At 40.6% G+C, this 25,631-nt stretch overlaps 1 protein-coding gene across 1 annotated transcript; it reads right to left on the reverse strand.

The window, feature by feature from the left end:
• Nucleotides 1-111: 111 nt before the first annotated feature.
• Nucleotides 112-25,229, reverse strand: LOC148425671 (IgGFc-binding protein-like). The gene is made up of 32 exons (XM_088409507.1): nt 24,743-25,229; nt 24,471-24,634; nt 22,693-22,869; nt 22,235-22,460; nt 21,895-22,140; nt 21,654-21,755; nt 19,877-20,024; nt 19,014-19,134; nt 17,287-17,616; nt 16,482-16,653; nt 15,874-15,971; nt 15,117-15,247; nt 14,477-14,646; nt 12,879-13,093; nt 12,602-12,796; nt 12,347-12,532; nt 11,810-12,243; nt 10,243-10,361; nt 9,904-10,100; nt 7,953-8,091; nt 7,533-7,715; nt 7,113-7,258; nt 6,062-6,408; nt 4,946-5,169; nt 4,388-4,529; nt 2,562-2,898; nt 2,329-2,445; nt 2,133-2,234; nt 1,484-1,679; nt 918-1,181; nt 706-848; nt 112-591 (listed from the first exon to the last, which is right to left on the reverse strand). The coding sequence occupies exons 1-32, from the start codon at nt 25,227-25,229 to the stop codon at nt 370-372; spliced, it is 6,480 nt and encodes a 2,159-aa protein (XP_088265633.1). The 3' UTR covers nt 112-369.
• Nucleotides 25,230-25,631: the final 402 nt, after the last annotated feature.

Below are 25,631 nucleotides of genomic sequence, written 5' to 3' on the forward strand. Positions count from 1 at the left end.
AAATGTTTTCTTGCTGGTGGATGGTGAAAAGATAACATTTAGGTACGTGAATGTAGATTGTGTACCAGTATTTGTGTGTACATCACAAGCACGACACAGCTGCTGCAGAAAATCATTTAATATTGATGACATGAAAAGGATAGATCAACAAAATCAAACTAAAAATAAGTAGTTTTCAGAGTATGTGTAGTCAAAACCTTTTTTAACCATTTCATTGGCATGGAATGCAATTGCTTCACATTCGATGTGATATTTAGTGGTCAAACATGAACATCATTATTTAAGACTGAATTATTTATTCATCCAAATAAGAATAGCACGATTATGCAATTTTTAAAAAGCACCGGTGGCTTAAGATCAGTAAACAAGTCATTTTTTCCCAAGGTGGGATAACTGCTTGATGTCATAGCAGCCCAATGACCCCTCTAGAACAGTGCACGTCCGAGGTTTTCTGCAGGGTGTCCTCTTGCAGGACACCACTCCTCCTTGACAGGCACAGAGCTGATGACAGTCCGGGAAGAATTCCTCACCTGACTCAATGTAGTGACCTCGAAAGCGGCACCCGCATTCTGACAGTGGGACGCAACGATCCTTGGAGAAAAGACAAGAGCGATGAATAAATATGTCCGATACTTTTCACATTTTAAACATTCGATGCTAATAAGAGTGAACTCCCATCACTTAATAATTGCAAAATTGTCTTACCTGGCTCAAAAAGTAACCAGGGATACACATGCAACCCTCACTGGGTGGAGTTTTACACTCAACAGGTGCTGATAGAGAGGTGCAGCTGAGTGGACAGCCAGTGGCTGTGATGCTGTACATGCTGTTGGCTGGACACTGCATCCCTTAAATGCATACACACACACATATCTCTCTCTCTCTATCCATATGACGAAGAGCGATACGGCACTTACAGCAGAGTTGCCTTGTCCTCCACGACCTCACGCAACCTCCCTTCAACTGACACTCCTCCACGTAGTCGCTGATGATGTCGCAAGCAGCTTCCTGTTTGCCATCGGTCAGCATCATGTCATAGATGCAGTCTTGACGGAACTGCTTGGAATCAACTCGGCCTATACAGTCAGCCAGGGGCCCATCTTGTGCCGTGATGATGTCACAGACTGACGTGTAGCTTGGTGGTGTTATTTCAGGACCGAGGGGCGGGGCACAATCCTTACCTGACAGTTAGAAGCACATCAGTTTCAGTCTCATTTTACATGGCGCATATGATTGCACATTGTTTCAGCAGCAGTAACCGTCACATGACAAACGTACCTTTGAGAATATTTAGGATACAAGCAACTTTTAAGTATAGTTATGTTTGGTGCATTTCATTTCGGAGTGGAAGCTGATTTATATTCTTCAGAGTGAAATAGATGCTTATGCGCATGCGCTTATGTGTTTCAGAATTGTGTTTTGAAAAATGTTCGAGAAAAACATGCAACACGACAGAGTACAAATATCAGTAGATATATCTTACATTGTCGAGAGCAACCAGGGAGGTCGGCCACCCATTGGTTCACCCCAAAGTCATTGGCGTTCGAAGCTGGCGTCCCATTGGGCAGTGTCAAGTCATCGGCGGGATTATCATTGAAGTTTCCGCAAAGTCCGCACATTAAACCGTGATAACTAGTGGCTAGCTCCACTCTGACTGCACTCGCAAAGTCAAAAGAGACCTAACCATGCAGAAAACACATTTTAGGAGGAACATTATAGCTGTTTTTTTTACTAACACATGATCAAAACAAACACACTTCGAGTCTTTTGGTCATATAAATGAACTCCTTCTATCCCAGAGACATTTTTCCCGACATTCAATTTCAGGTACTTATATATACATTTTTTGTTTCGACTTCTTTTTCAAGTGTTTGCCTAAAAGAAGTACTAAATGAATTAAGAAGTAATCACTACTTTAAGTTTTTAGGTACTATAGGAGATAACTTTAGTACAGTACTATAGGAGATAACTTTAGTACAGTAATTAGTCACCATATCTCGGTGGAGGTTTGTGTTTCCCAATGACCTTCAGCTTTTGCAGGTGCAGTATGTCTTTTTTTTTCTTTTTTTTAACAAAAGTCACACGTTGGTCACACAAACACTGTGAGTCGTAAACATGAAGGCTTTGAATACCTTTAAAAAGACGGTCTCAAGGACAGCCAGCCGATACCTGCGATAAACTTGAACCATTGATTGATTGGATGAGAAGGGCAGAGAGATTTTTAGATCGTCCACCTGCAGCAAAAATGCATGCATAATTTAAAATCTGTGCGTGTGTGCGTGTGTGTGTTTAGGTGTGCGTGTAAATGTGTTGATGTATATTCCTTACCAGTACTTTGTATGGGTTTTCCGTGGTGAATTTGTATGTGTTTCCAAAGACTTTAACGATCACCGCCTTGGCATAGGAAACTCTTTTGTTTCCACGATTGTTATTTTCCAGGTTTATCTACGATTCACAAAGCACATAGACCCACAAGAGTGAAAAAAATAGGTGCAGGTTAGGTGACGTCTATAAATTATTATCCTCAACAACAATAAATGATTATTATGAATGTATTGCACCTCAAAGTGTGGAAGACCGTCACTGTTTTTACACACAGTGGCCAAGCGGTAGACGCAGTTTCCCTGGAAGTCAAACTTGAGTCCATCAAAAGAGTAAAAATGAGGATCTCCACGTGCAGAGCAAGTTTTGAAGCTGATCGGGTAACAGTCCTGAACTCCATCCACAACTTGGCACTGTTCTCCAATTCGACACCCCTTTGGCTTACATTGTACCGTTTGTGTGGCAGCATCACACACACATTGTTCTTTGCATTGTGAGTCCGCCCAGAACACCTCTCCCGGCAGGTAGTAGTAGCCGCCACGGTTACAACCGCAGCCCTTCTCTTTATCAACACACCTGACAAACATCAAAATGGATATCAGAGGACGTGCCGCAGTGGTTGTGTTACAGTACACAAAGGCTCGGCACGGATCACACCAACGGCAAGTCAGCCTGTCCGTAGCCTCGACTAAATCTACGCTGAAGCCTCATTGACTGGCAGATGGAGACAAAAGTAAGGACGTACAGAGTATAGTGTTACTAGTTCAGGTTGCATCGAAGGGTACTGCTGCCTCTTAAAATGAACAAATGAGCACAGAGTTCTCATTGGCAGACAATATGGAAACTGGGCTAGCAAAGCCGTTAATCAGGAAAGGACTGGACTGCCAAGGTACAGACATGGGCCTCTTAGGCAGGAACACACTGCAACAGCCAATCAGATCCATTGGCCGGACTCAATTCATTCTGTGCCACTGGCCGCCTAGTAAGAGGAGCTGGCTGCCAGATTCGAATAAGGCTGAAACACTGCCCGTTAGTTGGCAAAGTCTAGAGGGGGACTTGGGAGGAGCGAGGTCCCCCTCTTCTGGTCAAAAGCCTTCAAGCAAGAATGGAGGGCCGTGGTGGTGACAGTAATGATAAAGCGGGAGCGTGAGGTATATTATGATACAGAATAACTTTTGGTCTTTTTTTTTTTTAACTCCAATGAGGAGAGTGGATTCTGAACATTTTTGGATTCATATGATTAGTTCAGGCCTTGGGAAGTGTTGAGACTTCAAAGGTGAGAAAGACAAAGGGTAGATACTAGATAGTGGGTTCCCTTGGTGTGAATCACAATGTTAGCATGTTAGGATAGGGTTTTGGTTTTTAATTCCCCAGTGGAATAGACATCTGTAGGCTTGGGTGTGACTGACCTTAATACCTCGCTGTCTCTCAGGAAATAAAGAGAAACATAAGTTGCATGTGCCCATGCACAGAAATGAAGGTATTTTGAATATTCCTGCCACTCACTATAAGAAGGTATGCACAAAAGAGTGTGGGGCATGCATCATTTTTGAGAGGGTTTTTTCAGACATCAGCATGTGATTAGAACAAGAATCCTTTTCTAGCCAACATGGCATGGTCTAGGAAAGTTGCTTTACTTGGTGGAAACAAACAAAAAAAATACACTAAAAGCACCTAAACCTCAAAGCAGCATCACATAGCCAACAGGGATGCTGAATGTCTTGGAAAGGCGTTACAGCCTCATTGACTGTTTTCTGATCATATCAGTGAGGACAAACTCACTATTAACGCACTTCGCACCACAAGATCATCAGCCATATATTTTAGCTGAGAATCTCGTCTTTGATGCTTTTGGAAAAGGGTGATTTAAATGAGCCCCATTATCAATATGTCTGTAGTCTGCCTAAATTGGGATGAGCCCTAAATGCAAACATTTTGCGTTGGAACCCTACTTGAGTCCTCAAATCAATTAGGCTTAATTTAAATAGAAGTGCTGCTATAAAGAACTATAACAAATGCAAAAGACATTTTAAATGAGGTTTCCAGAAACAATGTTTGCATTTACCCATTTCCACTGAGAACGTATCCCTGGTCACAGAAACAGCCCTCAACGCAGGCCAGGTGGCAGATTTCTGGCTGACCGCCACAGCTGGCTGTACAACCTGGGCCACACACCTCATAATGACTGTTTGCTGGACATTCAATAGCTGTAAGCAGAGAGGGAGAGAGAAAATGTGTGTGGCAATACAAATACGGCATTGCTAACTTGAACGAAACAATACTGTAGTCAAAAAGTCATCTTTTACAAGGACAGTAATGTTTAGTAAGTGCGGTAGTACTTTTCTGTGGTGTGAATCTACACTGTACGTCTGTAGCTTTTTTTTCTTGGAGGTGAGGAATGTTACAACTCTTATCACAGATTTTTTTTTTATTGAATTTCTGCTTATTCAAGAATTAATGGTCATTAAAAAGTAAATGAACAAACAAAAAATTTACTGCTATTAACAGCTACAGTTGCCGAAATTTACCATTTACAGGGTATGCGCATTTTTACTATTTTCAGGCCCAACGGATCCCCATCCCGATGAAAAGTGAGTTTCAACAGTACATATGAAAAACTTACTGCAGTTGGCCTGTTGTCTCCATGGCAACACAGTAGCTTGAGCTTCCTGGCACTCAGCAAGGTAGTTGCTCAAGGACTCACACAGTACCTCATGTCGTCCTGCATTGACGCAGACGTCGTACAAGCAGTCTGACACAGCCTCCTCGACTGGCACACTACCATGGCAACGAGAAAAAGGACCCTTTTCATCGGCAAGGATCCCACAGAATTCTGGACCAGTGTATCTGAAGAAGTAAGAAAGAGACATAAAAATGATAAAATAAAAAAAAAAAAAAGACACTCCATGTAGTACTGTTAAAAAACAATGACTGGATTACAGTATATCAATTAAAAATAAATTAAATATACATTGTACACATTAATGGTTGTACAAATATACTCACTCAGAGTTAAAATACAGTTCATAATACACACACACACACACACACACACACACACACACACACACATATATATATATATATATATACTGTATATATATATATATATATATATATATATATATATATATATATACAGTATATATACATATATATATATATATATATATATATATATATATATATATATATATACACATATATATAGTATGTAATTTTTTGCAACTACTTTACATTATTATACAACCATTACAATGTTAGGGTTAGGCTTGGCAGGCAAAAACGAAGTTTTTTTATAATAATAAAAATAATTGCACATTGTATAATAATAATGATAACAATAATAATAAAAATAATAATAGTTTTTTTTCCTTGTACCAATAGATTTTGTTAATATTTTCTCAGTTATTTCAATGGGTGAAATAAAGAAATGATAATTATTGCCCTCACACCCTTTGATACTGGGCCCTGAAAGATCAGTATTGCACCTCATGACGACGAATTTGAGGAAGGCCCTTGAAAAAGGAGTTTTGCTCTACTTGAAGACAATTTAAGATAGACACCGGATCAAATTGGTCTTACAGGCCTGATAAGAGCAAGATTAATGTCCTCACATAGGCTAAGTTTCTGCTTGTAGCCATCACTTTCTTTTGCCACAGAATACACTGGAGTTTGCCTGGACATGTGTCAAAACTGTCATCAATTCACTAATCTGACGTCATCTGCTGTGGGATACCTTGTGCGGTCCTCCGCAGAGCATTGAGGACACACTCCATCGCAGTAATGGTAACAGAATGGATCGCCATCAGGCAAGCTCCATCTTCCCGCCCAGTCTGTCACATTGACAGGAACGCGGCCTCCGGGAATGATCATCTCATCGTCCTTGTTGCCGTTGTAGTTGCCACAGAGCCCAAGCACGTTGCCGTAATAGCTGCTACTGAGGGAAACCATGACCAGTGTAGACCAGTCGAATGTGACGGTGACTCCGATGTCACTTTGGAGGATGCCTCTTACTCCTGACTCTGTTATAGAAATGCTGCCTCCATCTAAGAAGACTGGGAGGCCAGTCTTAATACCGTCCACCTAAAAAGAGTGAATATTGAGAACAAGATCAGAGGTTATAATGAAACCTAGGAAACATACAGGATACCAGCCCTTGAGGACGGGGTTTGGACACCCCACCCCTGATATATACACTCATATATCAAATTACAGGTCACAAACTTTTGTTCAAGGTCTTATTCATTTCATACATCATTTTTATCCTTTTAAAATTATATTTTTAAATCTCTCTTTGAATATAGCCATTGAGTCAGATCTTTTCAGCTCTATTTCATACAAAAAAGAAACAAACAAAACAGCACATAACAAACAAAACAGCACATAAGTCGCACTGGAATATAAGCCACAGGGCTCAAATCATGAGCAAACAAGTTGCGGCTTAAAGTCGGAAAAATACGGTAAGCAGATACAGATGGCACAGCGTTTGATCTTTTAGTTTTACACGCAAATTTGTTTTGTGCTGGTTTGGAGGAAATTACATAGCCAACCGATACAGTCACACATAGCAGGACAGCAAAACTTAGACAGAAATGTGAATCACAGCACAGCGGAAGGACAGGGTAATTAAATCTTGGACGATGTCATTATCATCCTGTCAAGCGTGGTCACCTATTGCGTTCTCAGCAGATCCTCTTTGAAAAATTGAGACCCTAGTGGCGCTGAAAAGAAACAATATACTTGACAGGGATTTTCTCTACATTTTACCTCTAAGACATGAGACCTACCAATACAAAGCCTCTTTCATCTCTTGGAATGAAGACAGTGTGGCCCAACAAGTCCACGGTGACCGAACGCACAAAGGAGCCTTCTGAGTTCCCACGGAGCTCATTTTTGGTTGTCACAGTAACTTCTGGCAGGGAGGGATCAAGACCTGGCGAGGATGAAATGCTTAGTTCAATATTAACACTCGTGAGATTAAGAGTTCATTGATATCTGCTTCCCAAAGGTGTTTGAGGTTTAGTCTGGGCTGTGGGTGGGCTGGTCGGAAGGGTTGTATTTCTTCCCCCACACCAAACTCATCTGCCAATACCTTTATAAACATTATGGCTCACGCACACACCGAGCAATTCAGAATCATCCGCACTTCAGGACGGTGCAGCATAGCGGACTCATAGTTAATACATCTGTTTAAGTAAATTACAAACCTGTAGTATTGACGAGAATGTATGTGCAGGTTCCCTGAAAGGAGTAACTCCGGCCATCAAATGTTGTGTAGTGTGGGTCACCAAAAGCCCAGCACAGAACATTGGTATCAGGAACACACTCTCCTTGACCTTCTGATACCTCACAGTGCTCTTTTGTCCGGCACACAACCTCAGCACAGGGATCTGGGTAAAAAAAAAATAAGCAAACGTTAACAAGAATTTGGATATGGAGTTATCAAACAGCAATTCATATGGATTTTTTACATTTCTGAGACAGGAAAATGATTGAGTAGCAGCATTATGTACATTAGATTCATTTCAAGGAAAAGTTCATTCAAAAACATTTTGCTGTTTAAATGAGGCAAACTTTTTAGGTAGAAAAAAATAAAGCCTTTGGCCATTGTGTGCCTGTTGACTGACCTGTGGAGAAGCAGCCCATAGTTCCGTTTTTAGTGGCACACTCCTCCCCCTCCTGGCAACTTGTGGGTTTACAGATGAACTGCCCAGACTGGCAGACGCAGTGCTCAGAACAGTCCTCCTTAAAGATTGGGGTGTCTGACTGTAAAAAGATCGTATTAAAAGTGAACATAACCTGTAGTCAATGGCCATGGGAATATGCAGTATTAATTATACATAATACACAGTGGCATCTCTGCACTTGGGTCCTGTGGAGCCTGGCCCCACTAGTGGGCGCTAGTGGATAACAATGCAGGCTCATAATAATTGTCTTCTCTTTATAGAGTAATAATGGCTAAATAATATTTTATGATGAATAATAATATCCATGATTATGTCTACCAAGGCAATTCCGTTGTAAACATTTTGCATAATCCAAAGGCTTTGCCAAAGCCATACGCAAGTTCTCTAACTGCGACTCAAATAGGGCCAGCTCGTGAGCGTTTGTTTACGTGAGCAGCCACCAAAAACGAAATGCGCGTGTGGTTAACTGCTCTCTGTAGATAGCCATGGGGCCCGGTCAATGTGGCCCTAAGGGCGAAATCAGCCAATTAAAATACTGAGGTGATATATGTCAGACTCAAGTCATAACATACTTGTTCTGTTTTGGCGGATAGCGACACCAAGCTAGCTCCGTTTCCATTATAAACTAAAGGACAATAAAAGCAACTCATCAATATGAATTATTTAGATGCTTTAATAAAGACTAAATTTAGCAATTTTCCACTTGTGCAAAAATTAGAAATTAAACGTTTAGCTGGTGGATTTGAACATTGTTCAAGCAGGAACCAACAAAATCTGCACATTGAACTCCGAATGGCTCAACAGGTACATGGCAATCCGCATGTGTGGTTAGAAAATCACTGGACACTACATGGACTACAATGGGATTCAAAGATCGACTCGACTGAGAGAAAACGTGCATGACATTGGGACAAGAGAAAGAGGCAGTGCAGAGGATATGGAGGTAAACAAATTGCAGCAGTTATGAAGGAAGCTTGTGATACGTCGGTTTGCTCAAGTGGAGGAGAGATTATGCAAAGGCACCTTATGTACTTTAGAGCAGCACAGCTCGTGGACGGCACACTTTTCAGTAAGTTCAGCAAATAATTTCCATGTGCTGAATTTGAATGTATAAGTAAAATATGCTGTACTGTCACTCAGAGGTGGATACTGGCAAAACGCCGTCTGCTGCAGTTGATTTATGATACCTATAGGATGCATTATCTGAAACTGTGCCACTGCTCGAAAATATCACTAAACTTAAATGCCAACAACTGAGTCAGAAAAATACTTTTCAACCCTAAAATGGATCAAGACATTTACAAGAAGCACAATGGGCCAGCAGAGATGAAATGCACTAGCTACTGTATGCTGTCCATTGCAAATGAATTCAATCATGGCATATTGGACTTGACAAATGGGTTTTTGACACGTTTGCTCAGATAAAAGATCAACATGCATCTTTTCTATTGAAGAAATGAACAGCTCTGGTGTGTGATACTTTACTTTTATTTGAAATCTTTTATTTGTAAAGCTATGAATAAAAAAGGATCGTGTTCTTGAATTGAAATGGAACTTATTGTGTAGGCTTAATATGTTGAAATAACTTAACAATGGTCGCACAACAACTTCCCTAGAGTGAACAAGACTGTGTTTGTTGTATGGTAGTATTTTGCGGAATCACATGAAGGCCCGCTTAAATTATAAAACATAACATTACATTCGATTACTGATTGCATATAAAAATGCAAAATATCTGTGGATGCGCTGATCAGATTTATGCTGTCTAACCCAAAGTTAGTTACAACCTTATTGATTTGTGTCTGCTTCTTCTGTCTTATGTTGTCTGTGGTAATCAATAAGTGAGTAAGTAGGGGCATAAGAAAATGTATGATTTGTTGCTGAAAATGACCTTATAATAATGTCCGTCCACTACGCAGCCACATTTCTCCACAGGCACGCAACGGTCTCCGTCTGCCATGAGCCCATCGTCACACTGGCAGCCCTCCTGGCACACTGGGCAGGGATGGGAGCTCTCCAGAGAGGCGCAGGTGGATGAGCATGAGCAGGAGCACAGCTCATAGTGGCTCCCTGATCGACACTTCAGTGCTACAAAGGTGAAGAAAACCACAGGAGGAAATTATATTCAAAAGAATAGGACAAAATCATAAAGAAACCATGCTTGAGGGTTACAGACATAGAATTAACACCTAAATGCCACATATACTGTAGCTTCAACAGTTAGACTCACGGCAGAAGGTGTCACTCCTCCATCTGCTAATCTTGGTGCCGGCTAGTTGGCAGGCGCTGACATAATTCTGAATGTGACGACAGAGAACCTCCTGGCCTTTTTCTTCTGAGGACATCTCCCTTGAAATAAAATGAATTTAAAATTTAATAAGCATTTAGGCATATGCCGACATATAATTATTAAATGGAACATTTTCTCAAATTTTCTCGGTCGTGCAAGAAGCCAATCGTGTGCCTTGTAGGAGTGCATGAAATGTACTCATGCTGCTAGGAGCGAATGGAGAGAGGAAAAAAGCCCTCTAGCAGAGCGTCGTAAATCTCTTACTTGGATTGTTTTCGTAATAAATTGGAATTTCAAGTGTAAACTCTGAATGTTATCATGTTTGGTCAGCTACAAGCGTCAACTCTAATTAGACTTCCGGGCACCGCTAATATAACTTACGCTCTCTGAGAGACTACAGCCAAAGGGATGGGAACAGGAAGGGACAACAGTACAGTTAATAATAATTTAAGATTGAAGTAAATATGTGTACTGCTGTAGTTCGACGTCCGAGTAGTGCCCGTGGCAAGTGCTTTTATAGTTAATTTGTCTGTCTGGCATGCAGGAAGCCTTCACAGCACGTCTTTCCAAAATATATCCATCCATATATATTATTTTGAATCTAAAAAAACAATAAAAAACATGTGTGAAGTAGCCCAGGATTACAGAAGTCCAGACACTTGAGAATTAATGAACAATCGTGACACACTGTGTGTCAGTCACTGCTTTGCCTGGGCTAATGATTTCAAACTATTGTAGTTCCCCTAGCTCCTCTTTGCCAATTGAATTGTTCATGTTAGTTTTAATTTTTCATCTTTTTTTTTCGACTTGAAATTTTGAGTTAATACTGTAGACATAATTAATTTGAATGTAATAATACAGTGGGAAACACAGTGGAAGAATGGCTAGTATGTCTGCCTCACATGCAGAGGTTGTGGGTTCGTTTCTGTTTCCTGCCTTACTGTGTGAAGTTTGCATGTTGCCCCTGTGCCTGCATTGGTTTCTTCCTTGCAAATCGGTTCCCGCCCACATTCCAAGTGCTAATAAGTGAACTAGACTCTCTAAATGGTCCTCAGGTGTGTTTGCGTTTGTCTTTGTGTGCCCTGTGATTGGTAGACAACCAGCAGGGTATCCTTGCCTAGTATTTGAAGACAAATAAGATGGGCGCTAACGTACCCCGTGACCCTTTATGATGTGCGGCTGAGAAAATGGATGGATAATAGTGGAGGTGAATTTACACCCTAGTTTTGGCGCTCACCTTTGTCCTGTGTCTTTATTTCACCCAATGGGTGAGCTGGCCCTGATTTATTGCAAAATATTTAATTAAATTACAAACTGCCCTGCTGCTATTTAATATTAGGCCGTTTGTGTTCTACTGACACACACGGTGAAAATGCTATCGAAGTTGTCAGCTGTGAACTGAGCTGCGCTGTCTGGAGGAAAGATGAATACTGTAAAGCAAGGTAATGAACGCAGTTGCATTTTTTTCATCTTTGGTGGTTGTTTAGTTGTTAGCAGATTTCCAAACCTGACACAAGCGTCAAAGTGGGGCGTTGGCGGCACTGTGGCGTGGCACCCCGAAAATGGCCCCTGCCGATCTCTGATGATGTCGCAAGCCTTTTCACCCTCTGGGGTCTTTTGTCCATTTGTGTCAGAACAAGAAGAACCTTCACAACCTGTCTCACAGATGACATCATCATTTTCTACGACGAAAACTGAGACGTTTGCTGGCTTTCCTCCTTCCAATGGCACATCATCTGACGACTTGTCGTTGTAGTTGCCACAGAGACCATGTGGTAAGCCTTGATAGGTGGATGGGATTTGTAACATGACGCCTGCTACAGTGTCATAGGTCAGCTTTAGATCAAAGTCCGTTTCTATGATGATGTTGATGCCATTCTGATATGCTTGCACCTTTCCATCTACCAGTGATGCAGGTAAGGATACTCTGATGTCATCAACCTGACTTGCACAAACACACAGGGCAAGTCGAATGTAGTAGGTAGCATCATCTACCCACTCAGAGTAATTAGACTGAATTAGCAATGTTTTTATGAAATCATACCTTAATCTCCCAAACATTTCCGGTCTCCAATGCGATCTCCACGTCATACACTTGTAGCTCCACCCAACGCAAAACAAAGCCGTCTTTGTTGGTTAGCTGTTGAACCGACACTGAATAAGACGCCACATGTTCTCCCTCCTCCACCTCTGAAAACTTGAATAAGCAATTTCCAAACAGAGGATATGCCTAGGAAAAAAGATGAGGCCATCATTTGAAGAGAACTCAGTAACGATGACAAAGAAATGACTCCTTTACCTTCCCATCAAAAGAGAGAAGTGATCGAGCGCCGACAAGAGAACACGAAGCAACGCTCTTGGGAGAACAAGAGGCCACTCCATCTGTCACAACGCACATTTCGTGATGTGAACAGCGGAATTTGGGATTACATTGCACTTGTCCATTATCGCCACAGACACACTGATTGGTGCATGATTCTCCAAGATAGAAAACCTAAGATAGGAGGACAGTTGGGCAAACTTCAGCCGCAATATATTGTGCTGATGTTGCAGCAAATTGAAAGTGGTGACACTACCTCCCCGTTTTGATAATATTGTCCTTCATACTGACAGCCGCACTCCGTCAGAGGAACACACTTGTCGTGGCTCAGCATGAATCCATCGTCACACACACAACCCTCAGTGCAGGGGGCGCTCTCATCGCAGCCTTCGGGGGCTGTAAGTTCGCTGCACGTAAGCTGGCAAGTCGGGGCACACACTTCGTAGTGACTGTTTGGGCCGCATAATGGAGCTGGCAGGGAGACATAAACAACATTGATGATCATTTAAAAAATAAAAATAAAATAGCTTTTAGTGTGGCTCCAGCCCTAACATTGAACAGAAATAAACATTACAAATAACAGGTAGAACATTTGCCTGATTCATAATACTTTGGTTTTTATATTTGTTTTTCTCAACAGAGGTAAATCAGAATACATTGTTGGATTTTTGGGGGGATTTTTAATTTGAAACAAGGGAGGGCAACAGAATCAGGGGTGTTAGGTAAACAAATTACAGTCGTAGTTAAAATGTTGTATTTGAAAATGTCGTTAATCTCATTTTTAGTTTTTACTGTATCTTTATGCGTTCTGTATGCTGATTAGATCCATTTGATGCATCAGGCTTCTTGTGCTTGTTATCGTGGTTGGGAAACAAATGTCAATTAAGTGGACACGGATTGGCTGTCGTTGTGTTTGGCAACCTGACAAGCCCCTGTTGTGGTTTGGAGGGCAAATTCGGAAGAAGAAGGAAGTCATGAAAATGGAAGAGCCTGTCAGAGTTGTCAAATCGATGAATGACAAATTTAACTTTAAAAACTGCTCGGACTTTGATCTCCACTTTCCCAGTCTCCTAGAGGTGTATGTCTTGAAATTTGTGGTGACGTCAATGTGGCGTGTGCGAGGTTGTTTGTAGGCTAATTCTCGGGCCCTTTGTTGAGTCCATGGCTCAAGTCTTGTGATTCTTCTTTGCAAGTGCCGACAGTCCTGTCTCCCTGCGTTAGTCATTGTCTGTAGGTTTCTTGGATGGTTTGAGCCGGTTAAGTGAAATTGTGTTGCTTTGTACTTATGCAGGTGTAATGACAATAAAGGAACCTTGAAACCTTGAGAAGCACTCTTTGTAGGAAGAAGACTGCTTACCACCGAAGCAGATCAAATTTAGCCAACCACACGCCGATGAAGCAAGCAATAGCAAAGCTCTTTGCCGAGCTAACTAAATTTCTTGCCGAGTGACAAAACAAAACAGCACAATTCCTTTCGATGGTCATAAAAAAACTCTCATGTGAGATTAAAAATATTTGAATAATTTTGATTTGAATAGATTTGAATAATTATAGAGCTTCGTTAATTCATCTTTCAATCATTAATATCGCTTGACAGCACTATTTAACTATTGTCCGGCCCCTTAAAATTTACAGCAATAAAGATCATTTTAAAGGCGCTAATATTGGAAGATTAATTGGTTGGGCTCCATTAAGGATTGATTAGAAAGAACTCAATCTTTTCATTTTGGGTCAAAAATCGTAAATCATAATCTGCTGCAGCTGGGTACTGCCCGATCTCATCCATTTGAAAAGCGTCAACTGAATCTGACGACCTTTTTAAACCAATCGGGTTTGCGCGAGTGCAGGTCTTACGACAAAACTCCTCGGTTCTCCAAGTCTCCACTGTAGCGCCTGCCTCCTGACAAGCGGTGCTGAAAGCCGTAAGACTGTTGCAAAGGGCGGAGGCGTGGCCTTGGTACATGCACAAATCAAACACGCAGTCTTCGAGGAAGCCTGAGATGTCAAGTTTGTTGTGACAATCGCTGTGTAGACAGAGACAGGGGCCGCATGGGAAAATGAACATCCATGACCTTGAATTGATCATTCTTTTCACCAATAATATGCAGAGTGTTACCAAAGCTAAATGAGGATGATAACTCACCTTTCTTGTTTCTGTATTTGCTAACTACCGTACATCACCTTGTTGTGGTGGACAAGAATAAATGAACAATACTGTACATGTCTTAATGATTTTTCTTTCAGCTAGCGTGCATTCTTTTTTCAACTGGGACTCGCATTTCTGTTTAAGCAAAGTCCATCTCGTGTCATTGACTAGCATTCGGTCTAAAATCACTGCTGCTAAAGCTAATCTTAGCTGCCACATCCTAATGTGCAGTTTTATACTTATAATAGAATCAAGTGGAGGCAATCTTACAAGTACCCATGAACTGAATTAATTCAAAGAAATTAGAGTACGGCTTGAATGACATGACTACAAAAATTAGAATGTTACCTGAAAGGCCCGGATTTGTCAGCAATAATTCCACAGTAGCGCCCCTGCTGGTAACGTAATAGCAGTGCAGGCTCACACTCAGGACATTTATTATCAGGGCAGTCACTTGTGCAGCCAGAGTTTCCTCCTGCCTGAACGCATACAATTAAAACATGTCAAATGGATGTGCCCTCCTTAACCCTTATTTTTTTAATACCCACATATATTTATGCATTGTACATTGCTCAGCATGTATGAGAAAGGTCCGTTTTAATATAATGATGAACTAAAACAGATTTCCACAGGGATTCTATTGTGTCGGTTCTTCCATAAAGTACAGTACTTATTCATACCATCACAGTTCTGTTTGCGGCGCTGTGGATTTTAGTCATGATAGCCGGATGACATAATGGAAATAGCAGATAATCGCTTGATTAGGTCTTCACGTTTGACAAACGATGAATAATTCCTCAAATGACACTGGACGTAATGGTTATTGTAAAATCCAAAGAAATGAAATAAATCAAGTGAGAGGAAGGGCAGTGCAAAATGCCCATACTGTCAGTTGGAAATGCTTTCATACATTTCATATACCGTTTCATACATAGAAACCCCGTGCCTAGTATAAAATGCAATTTCTTGTGTATGTATTTGGGGGGGGGGGGGGGGGGGGGGGGTGATCCTTAAATTACTTGCGCTTCATTAAAAAACAAACAAACAAACAAACAAAAAAAACTATAAACTTCCTAAGCTAAATCTGTGGCCTACTCATACACACCTTCCAGCTGTGGCCAAATGCATTAATATGTTTAGCCTGCGTGCCGTCAGGTTGTAGCAAGTCATCATTAGGTTTCCCATTGTAATTTCCACATAATCCTGATGGGAAACAGACATTTCAATCACAAATCCTCTTTTACACGACGCCAAAACTTTAGTTACATTCTATTATTTGTCAATAAAAATCTACAGCTTTACATTATCACAAGTGCCACATATATTCCACAATCAGTTTCACATGTACACAAAAATACTGCGACATTTTATGTAAACAGAATTAGTATGCTCTATGACTAAAATATCGCCTAATCTAAGCTTTAATCACAGACGGACTATATTAAAAATACACATCACCTATCAAATCATTTAATAAAAAAAAACATCACAGAAAGCATTTAACATGGAAATCATGGAAAAGTGTATGACATGGTGCAAAAGGCCGGAAAAGCTTCTCTGGAACAAATATGTAAAGGGTGATAGTGAAATAAGATACAATACATCTTTATCTACAGTATGTTGAGCTTTACTAAACATTCAACATAAAAGAAAAAAAAAAGTTTATCTAGTACTGGATAGTATTGAAAAGTGAGACCCATTTACAGTTCTTACCAGTTGTAGCAGAAGAGTATGAACTTGGTAGGGTCAAACTAACATGGCTGTTCCAGTTAAACTTGAGAGTCAAACCAAAGTTTGTTTTCACAATTCCAAAGTAACCTTTACGGAAGATGGAAAGCTTGCCGTCCTCTGAGACGAAAGGTAAATTAACGGAGCGTCTGTTAACCTGCAGGAGGAACGTATCAAATGAGGTCTTTAAATGCCTGTAATGTCCTTTAAACAAATTGACTTAACACATACAGTATTGATATATAATGAGAAATAAAATTGAAAAATAAAAGCAAATTGTTTAACCCTTGTGCAGTATTTCATCCATCCTTTGATCTTTACAGGCATTTCACAACAAAGGGAAAGCCTTGAAAGAGGACACCAGGCATCTGAAATTTTACCCAGATGGTGACGGCATGTCAAGGTTCAACATGAGATGACCACTTACCCATAGTTATCACACTACCAGAAGCGTGACATCGCATGCCTCGGCTAAAATGGTCAAAATACTGCACAATTGTCAAAACAGTTCATAAAAAGGTAATCCAACATTTTTGACACGCATGCTGAAATTATTGTACAGATTATCAATAACTCACAAAGAGTTCCTTGTGTCAATTTGCAAAGTATGTACCGAATGTCAAATTATTTACATATTATTTACAGTCAGATTATAAACTGAATGTACCCTTGTTGTACTCCTTTTAGTTGACATTATATTGAAGCATATAGTAAAATATTAGTATGCACAAGTATACATCAGGGTCATGGAAAAGTGATAAAGAGTAGTGAGAACATTCATTAGGCTTACCAGGATTTTCCCCTTGTTGGTGCGACTCATGCTGATCGTGTGGCCAAACACAGTAAGGGAGACAGACTTGGTGTATGACACACGCTTATTACGCCCTCTGTTCTCGTTTTGGACAAGCACCTGGAAGGGTACCAGACCCTGGTTTGAACCCTCAGCGTGTTGAGCGAGAACATACACGCAAGTGCCTTGGAAATCAAATCGCCGATTGTCAAAGCTTCTGTAGTGGGGGTCTCCAACTGCCTGGCATGTGGCATAGGATACTGGGTAGCAGTCTCTTACGCCCTCCTTCAAGGCACAGTGCTCGTTCTTCTGGCAGGTAACTGATGTACACTTCAGCAGAGATCAAGAAAACGTGAATGAACAAGACTAGCAACAATTAGTCATGCATACTGTACAGCATCACGTCTCAAAATTGTGTCATTAAAAAGTCCTTAACTCCTGGGTGTCGCGGATTTTAACGTCAAAATGATGTTATTTTGGCAACCACATTTCTCTGAGCGGAGTCCACGTGGAACAGATTGTCCGCGTATCTTCCGGAAAGTCTTTACGTGCGGACAACGTGGCGGACGAACTATTGCTTATGGACGTTCGCGGATAAAAACGTTTTTTAAGATTCGTCTGAAAAGGAATACTGTGATCTTAATACAGTAAACAACTCCTGGTGAGCACCACGTTGGGGAGAGGTGAAGAGTCTGTTTAGATCGTTTGAATCGACTAGGATTCTCTGCCTCTGTTACAGAGTAGTGTTATTATAGACTCGTGTTATTTGTATGCTGTAGAGTCCATTTACTGCCACCTACAGTATGGGAGAATATCGACTGTCTGCGGGGGAAAGCCACACCGAGTATAAAGTGGTGCAAAATGCGTGCCGGCGCGTCAAGTATAAACCTAGCTTGATTTTTCCTGCAGGCTTGTTTTTGCTGTAGTGAATTTCAGTGTGACGCCAATGCAGAAAAAAAAAACTGTATTATGCAATAGGGGGAGTTTTCATTGTATGAGGAAGTAAGAAAGAGGGAAAGGATTTTTTTTTTCACACTGGGGAATTTTTTGCACTTGCAGGTTGCGTTGTAGAGGAGTTTTACCGTATATTTTTTGGGAGGGGGAAACCTATGAAATGCATACAGCTTTTTTTTTTACCCATTATCCATTGACCTTATGTGCAAAAATTGAAAAAAATGCAATAATAGCAAAAGTAACTACACTGTGTATTTATATATTTTTGAAATTGAAATAGGAATATTTATTATGTTATTATTGGAGTATTCTGAATTTTGAAGACTTTTGCATTATGGGAGTCCAGGCTAAGCCAATCATGGAAGTCATTGAATGGGTTGCAAATGTCATAAGTTGGCCGCTAGACCCACCCAGTGGTTTTGGGGTGTTAAAAATTTCTATTGCGCCCTGTTTGTAAGTTGATGTTCAAAGGATTAATGCAAAAATCCGGAGAAATGCATGGTAAAACAACGGGTTTTCTTGACAATATTTCCAGTTTTGAATGGTAGTAATTGAGGCAGACATGTTTTAAATTTGACACCTATGGAGTGTACCTCTCGACCTCCCTTTTGCAAGCCTTTAAAATGGTCGGCAGCGTTGCATATTGAAAGTCATCATGTTTTGACAACAGTGTTTTTTTTGTATGCTTGTCCTTTGATATTACGAATCAAAAACATTAAAAACCCAGAGTTGGGTCAAGATTTCCCCCAGGGGTTGAATAAAGAAGACAATACCTTGACATTCCCGCTGTGGCAATGACACTTGGTATTGCAAGAGCTGTCTGCCCAGAAAGTGGTGTCTGATGGGTAATATTTGCCCTGATGCTGGCAACCACAGCTAGACTGAGGAACACACCTGAAAGAAACACAAAGAAAGTATTTGATCTTTCCAAGTCTGGTACAATGTCCCCCCTTGACTTGCCTTACCAACTTAATTAGTTCCAACAAAATACAAAAAATATATACAATAATATATACAGAAAATGTACAATCAGTATTCACCATTTTATAATAATCCCTTCCCAGAAAATATTTTTACTTTTTTTTTGTTACATTTTAAAAAAAACTAGCATGTATATGTAAACATATAAACATAATACAAGAGAATGTTAAGGAATAAACTGCTTTATTAAGGTTATTTAAGCATATGTGCACACTGCTAGGGACTTGTGTTTTAAAGGTGCTTGGCCTAGTAGGTGACATCAGGAATCGAAAGTTGGCGAAAGCGAGCATCTCCTCCATTCACCGTTGTGAGTGATTTCAGTTTGTATTTTACTGCTTGAATTTTTGTCCTATGCGGGTAAAATCTGAATGAACGGCCAAGCTTGCAAATTCAAAAAAGCATTTGCGGTTTAGGCTCGACTATAACGTCTACCCCAAATAAATAGTCAAAATAAATTGAAAAAAACCCCCACCAAGATAAGACAGCTAAAAATGAATGACAATGTTCGTCAAGTTTGCCTATAATTGATGTCCATTGAAATGTATGAGAAAAAAGTGAAACCCAATGAATTCTTCAAACAAAACAAAAGTGACTATGTGGCAATCAATTGTATAAATACTGGCAACGAGCTTCAGATTTTCCAGCATTCTCCTACCTGTCTCCATTGAGCACGAGTCCGGCATCACACTGGCATCCCTCCTCACAGGTCGCAGCGCACTGCTTTTCGTTGCCTATGGAGCCACAGGAAGCGGGGCAGGCTGAGCCACATGCCTCATAGTGACTCCCTGCTGGACAGGAAAGAGCTAAGAAGAGAAGAATAAAGCACTCATTTGATAAAGTGTTAGAAATCCTTTTATTTAAAAAATAAAAATAACATTTTGCATAAAATGAATGCCAAAGTGGTTAAATCAGTACTGTACATGTAACTTTTCAAGTGAAGTCATTATTCGGTGATTGCTGTCAAAGCGACCATTTGGTAATGGAACGGTTTCCATATTGCTATTGTCTAGGGGTGGGACTCTCATGATTTGATTCAGATTTTTGGTTCCACCATTCAAATCGACTGATGTTTGATTCAAAATGATTTGATGGACAATGGTTTCTGCTTCAATTTATACATGTGCGAAGAATCGCCTTGATCTATTCCAGTGTGCTATTACAAGACAGAACGAAAAATGAAGGTATTAGAGTGACTTTTTTTTGTTTTTACAATTATTTAGTTTTGAATTGTAAGGCAAGTGGCTTTTTCCACAAAAGCAGCCTGCGGACAACAACTGCTACGCTATCCTTCATTTTGAGGAATTGACATATCAACTGCTAGAATGGAAGACTGAAGCCGAGAGAGCATCAGGTGGCTGTTAGCATGTGCCTGTTGCAGCTAACAGCAGCTCGTGTTAGCTAAGCTTGTTACGGCATTATTTTCAATAAAAAACGCGGGCAGACGTAGACCATTTTTATTCATACAGAGGATTATTACTAAAACAGAGGGGAAGAAGTCCTGATGTCTCCTGCTTATTCAATTAGGAGTGCACTGGTTAGCAAACACTGAAAGGTAATCCGTTTGACGTGTGTATTAATTGGGGTCTTTTGGCAAATACACACAATCACAAACCTGGTGAATGCGCCTCAACTTCGGGTATTTATGCTAAAATGAACTGAAACCACGTCGTGAGGAAAAGGAAAAACCACTTTCTAGCACATTCACTTGTGAGGCGTTCACTGATCGCTCACAGTGTGATCTAAAAATTCTCAAATTCGCTTAACTTAACGCGGAACAGATGAATATAACACACAGATATGAACACAAGAAAATATTAATAGTTTACTAAAGATGAGATTAACTCTGGTTCGCGGTCAGTTTTACACCAAATTGTTGCCAAAGCGTCTTACACACAGTAACATAGAAAATACCAAAATTTAACGTGAAAATTAAGGGTGCGACGTAATGTGATGGCAATAAAAACAGAGTCGTGAGGAGAAGAGAAGCTAGCTGGTAGCAACCACCACCGCAAAGGCCAATTTCAAAATAAAAGCCTACTACGGCCATTGCATTGTATCCTTGTATTTGCCTGAGTTTATTTTGAGTTTAGTCTTTGCAACACGCTGTTGGCGTGTGATGTGATATTTTTGTCTCTTCCTTAGCAGCGCGCATCCGGGGTGGTTATACGTAAGCTGACAGGAAGCGGATTTGTTTTCAATTTTCTTCTTTATTTGATAAAAACTGATTTGGGGACATTTTATAAGAATTCTGAATTGTATGTAGTTCATGAAAATCTTGATTCTTATGTGAATCAGTTGATTTGACACACCTAGTCTTTCTGTTATTTCTTATGGGAAAAATTGCTCTGCAAGCAGAACAAAACGAAGGTCGAGCATCATTCAAAACAGATTGTGTTTAACGACGAATGTTGAATTATTATTTGGTGACTTACGGCATTTAGTGACCATTCTCCACTCAGGATTGACCTTCACTCCCTCTGAGAGACAGGCATCGTTATAACTCTTCAGATTCTCACAGAGAAGCTGTCTCGCACCTTGGAAGCCCACACCATCAAATCGACATAGTTATGTGTAAAAAGGCACAGGAGATGAAATGATTAAAATGCGTTGACCTTATAAATGTTATGAATATGTCATCAAATTCAAAGTCAAATGTGCATTTCTTTTGCTTACCCTTATTGATACAGACATCGTAGACACAATTGTCAAGGTATAAAGATGGGTTGACCACTTTGTGGCAAGACGAAAACGGTCCATCTTTTTGCGTAAGTATCCCGCATTGTTTGGGGTGACGGAAGTGGGCCTGTTTGTCTGGCGAACATGTGGGGCAGCGCCCGCCACAATTATCATGACAGAACAAATCGGGATCTTTCACTTTCCACTTTTTGATCATTTTCAGCACAGCCGAGAGTCCGGACCCTGCAATAAAGTGGGCATTTTACAAACAATTGATCGTTTATTTCATTTGTATTGACACCATGGCGGACTTTGGGACTCTTGAGTTAACCCTCACCTTTTGGCTCGGGCAGGTCATCTGTTTTGTCTCCATTGTAGTTTCCACAAAGGCCTCCAAGATTTTTATAGTATGACGATGGCACCGTGATGTAAAGCCTCATGTTACAATCATATTTCACAGTAAGACCAAAATCAGTTTTGAGGACAGCATAGATTCCACTACGCTTCACGGAGATTCGCCCATCTAATAAGGTGACTGGTAAGTACTGCAGTTCGCCATTTACCTAAAAATATAAATGAACATTGCTGCATTTGTCTTTTGATCTTTTAACAGAACATTAGTAAGTGTGTAATAAGAATTTTTACATATGTTTCAATATACAGCCAGAGTCACTTCTCTTATTTTGTCTAGATGTGATGAATACCATTACAGATATTAGAAATCATTAATAGTGACAATTTTACAGTACTGTGCATCTGATTTGAAAATACGCTATTAGTAGAGTACATTGTTACCTGGACATGTTTTTTGTGTCTGCCAATGATAATTGTTTGCTCATGAACAGTGACGGTGACAGTCCTCACAAAGGAAACTCCCCGGTTACCTCGGTGGTCATTCTTGGTAGTTACAGTGAAAGGTGAAAGGCCTGGCACCTTCTCTACAACTTTTGCCATAATGTATGTGCAGGAACCCTGGAAGAAACATCAGAGTTACTCAAACTAATGTCAACATTGCCAATGAACCGTCAACAAAGCTGACATTGTGTTAATGGTAGTTTCATTGAGCAATAGTTCACTCTGATATGAGAAACGTGAGTAGTTCTTGGTGGAAAGTTGTGCTTTTAATTCTGCAGCATTGTTGAGCAAGATAGTAAGCCCCCAGTTTGCTCTTGATGATGTGTCACACAATTCTACTATGGCGGGGGTAGGCAATCCTGTTCTTAGAAAGGCGCATACCTGCCTCTTTTTGATGTTTGTGTCCTACACCAGTAGACAACATATGGCAACATTTAGAATTTTTGGTGGAACGCAGTAGAGTACCGTCACGGTCTTCAAGGACTTCTCTGAAGGCTTATGCATCCTAAAAGCATGGAGCTGCATTCACTACCATAAATCCTGTCTCTAAGTCTGCGACTGCTGTGCCCCTTTCATGACATTGTCTCAGTGTACAATGTGAGAAGTTTGAGGAGCCTGTCATTTTCTCTGATCGGGACGGGCTGCAATTGGGAGTGCAGAAATACAACTAGCAGGAAGGTTCAGAGATGCGTGAATGGAGGAAAAATAGCACTGTTTTTTGGGAGGAATTAACATTCTAATATGGTTAAAAACTCCCAAAAGTTGAAAGTATTATAAGTAGTAAACGTTGAATTGAGGTGATGCCTAGTTTCAGGCACTTTGATGCGCTTGGTTACTTTTTTCTGTTTTAGACTAAGCTATAACCCGTATAAACACTGTAAAAAATAATAAACAGTTGTTGATAGTTGATTCATATTGCTTTTTTTCTTTTATTAATGTTAAAAGGGATACGGGTATGCTTATACAACTTTGATAGGTAATAATCTTATTTATAGTCAGCGTGTCGAGTGGGGGTGGGGGTGTGAAGGGAATCATATATTCGGTTGTTATCATTATGTGCTTATTTCTTGTCTAGAATAGTGTGCTTTGCTATCCATGTATGCAGTCCTAGTTCATCTCGCCCCAGTCCTTAGATAAAGGTGTTGACGCAGGAAAGTGTGAGCTGGGACCTCGACCGAGCTGTTGGTGGCACCCGACTGGCTCTTTTTGTTATGTCTTGTAACGTGCAATGCTTTGCAGAATGAATAAAAACCAGGCAGGGGCGCTTGAGCGGTGAATTAGTGCCGGCAACGCACGAGTTCGTTTGGCCAGCTTTTTCCCTTGTACCGTGGTATAGAAAAGTCAATCTTGGCTAGCAGCTAGACTTGTCCTTGTTTTCCTTTAGAGATTTCTCTGACAAGGGGGCGTGAACGGTTTTCTCTTTTTTAGGGGGGCTTGGCGAAATATAATTGAGAAGCGCTGTTTTAAGTGTACACAGAGTACATAAAAAGCCTTTATTTGATTCCAGTCCAAACAGAGTAAAATTGACAGTTGGAAGAGAGCAAAATAGTCAATCCAAGTGTAAACTTAAGTCTGCTTAGACTTGCACGAAATAGTTTTTCCAAAGAAAACAAAAATCTAGTCGAAAAATTCATTGTGTATGAGAGAAAACGCGTTCATTAGAAAATGACCTTGTGTACAGAGTTTCCAGTCAAGGGCTGGCAGTGTCCTAACCTTACCTGAAAGTCATAACGTCTGCCATCAAATGTCAAGTAGTGGGGGTCACCAAGGGCGTGGCAGGTTGCTGTGGACGAGTGCACGCATCTGCCATTCACACAGTGTTCCATTTGTCGGCATTTGACATCTTCACAGGGATCCTCAGGCGGAGGATCCGGGGGGGTTCCTAGAACACAGACCAAGCCGCAGGTACAGTATTCTGCCATTCTCTATATCGAGGATCATTTTGTGTTAGACTGTGCATCGATCTGTTTTTAAGTCTGTGTGCGGGCACCTGTGGAGCAAACTCCAGCAGTTCCATACGCATGGCGATGTTTGCCACCATATACATAGACAGCCATACGCGTGTCACCTTCCACTGTCACATGACTCTTGTGGGCGCCCACCGCTATATCGGACCACACCCAATGTTTATCTGAAAGGAAGTTCTTCCACCGAGGCGACTGGCATCGTCCTTTGGCGCACACTTTCACACTTGAGGATCCCTCCTTTTCCGACAAAATAGCCACGGTGCTGTCCAGCCCTTCCACCGTGTCCACAGCCCAGTCGCTTGACAGCTTGCAGGTGGGCGTCAGTGACACCATGAACGGATCATGCGGTTTGTTGTCACTAACGAGAAGAACCATTACTTTCTTGTCGCTTTTGACGATGAGCGGATGTTTGTTGATCAGTTTCTGGAAGGTGACAAGTCCAGCTGCTTTCAGTGTCCTGTTGGTAAAGAAACCCTTTGGGTCATTCCAGAACTGGAGGACATTTGACATCCCGCCCATCAAATTTTAAACAATCCACATACAAAATGCTACAACCTTCAATTTCCGAGTAAATTCACTTGTCCCGAGAACAAATCCCCCCAAAATAACATTGCTATTGCTCCTGAAAATATAGATGATTTTCGGTTTTAGGTCGCTAGGTGCTTTGGTTTTGAAAATATTCCAATTTTGAGTTTTTGAAAATACAGCCCCTACGGATCGGCCCTTGGCCCCATTTCCTTTCAAGTAATAGTAAAACCCATTTTTAAAATTAAAATTGTTGAAACACTTTGTTATCCTCCTAACTGTAATAATTCCCTAACTTTTTGAGTCATCCATGAAAACAGACCAATTATTTTTTTTTGTTTATTCAGAGCATTTTCCTTCAGAAAAAAATAACTGCGCCAGAGGCTG

This window comes from Hippichthys cyanospilos, chromosome 3, assembly GCF_059441005.1.
Source record: "Hippichthys cyanospilos isolate Australia breed blue-spotted pipefish chromosome 3, RoL_Hcya_1.0, whole genome shotgun sequence".
Lineage (NCBI taxonomy): Eukaryota > Metazoa > Chordata > Actinopteri > Syngnathiformes > Syngnathidae > Hippichthys > Hippichthys cyanospilos.

What these genes read in the sequence shown, in the direction of transcription:
- LOC148425671 (XM_088409507.1), bottom strand. Translation starts at nt 25,229, where the DNA reads ATGTCAAATGTCCTCCAGTTCTGGAATGACCCAAAGGGTTTCTTTACC. An exon ending in ACGGTCTTCCACACTTTGAG is followed by an intron (nt 2,446 to 2,561) that starts GTGCAATACATT and finishes TGTGAATCGTAG; the next exon opens with ATAAACCTGGAAAATAACAA. An exon ending in GAGGACAAGGCAACTCTGCT is followed by an intron (nt 849 to 917) that starts GTAAGTGCCGTA and finishes TATGCATTTAAG; the next exon opens with GGATGCAGTGTCCAGCCAAC.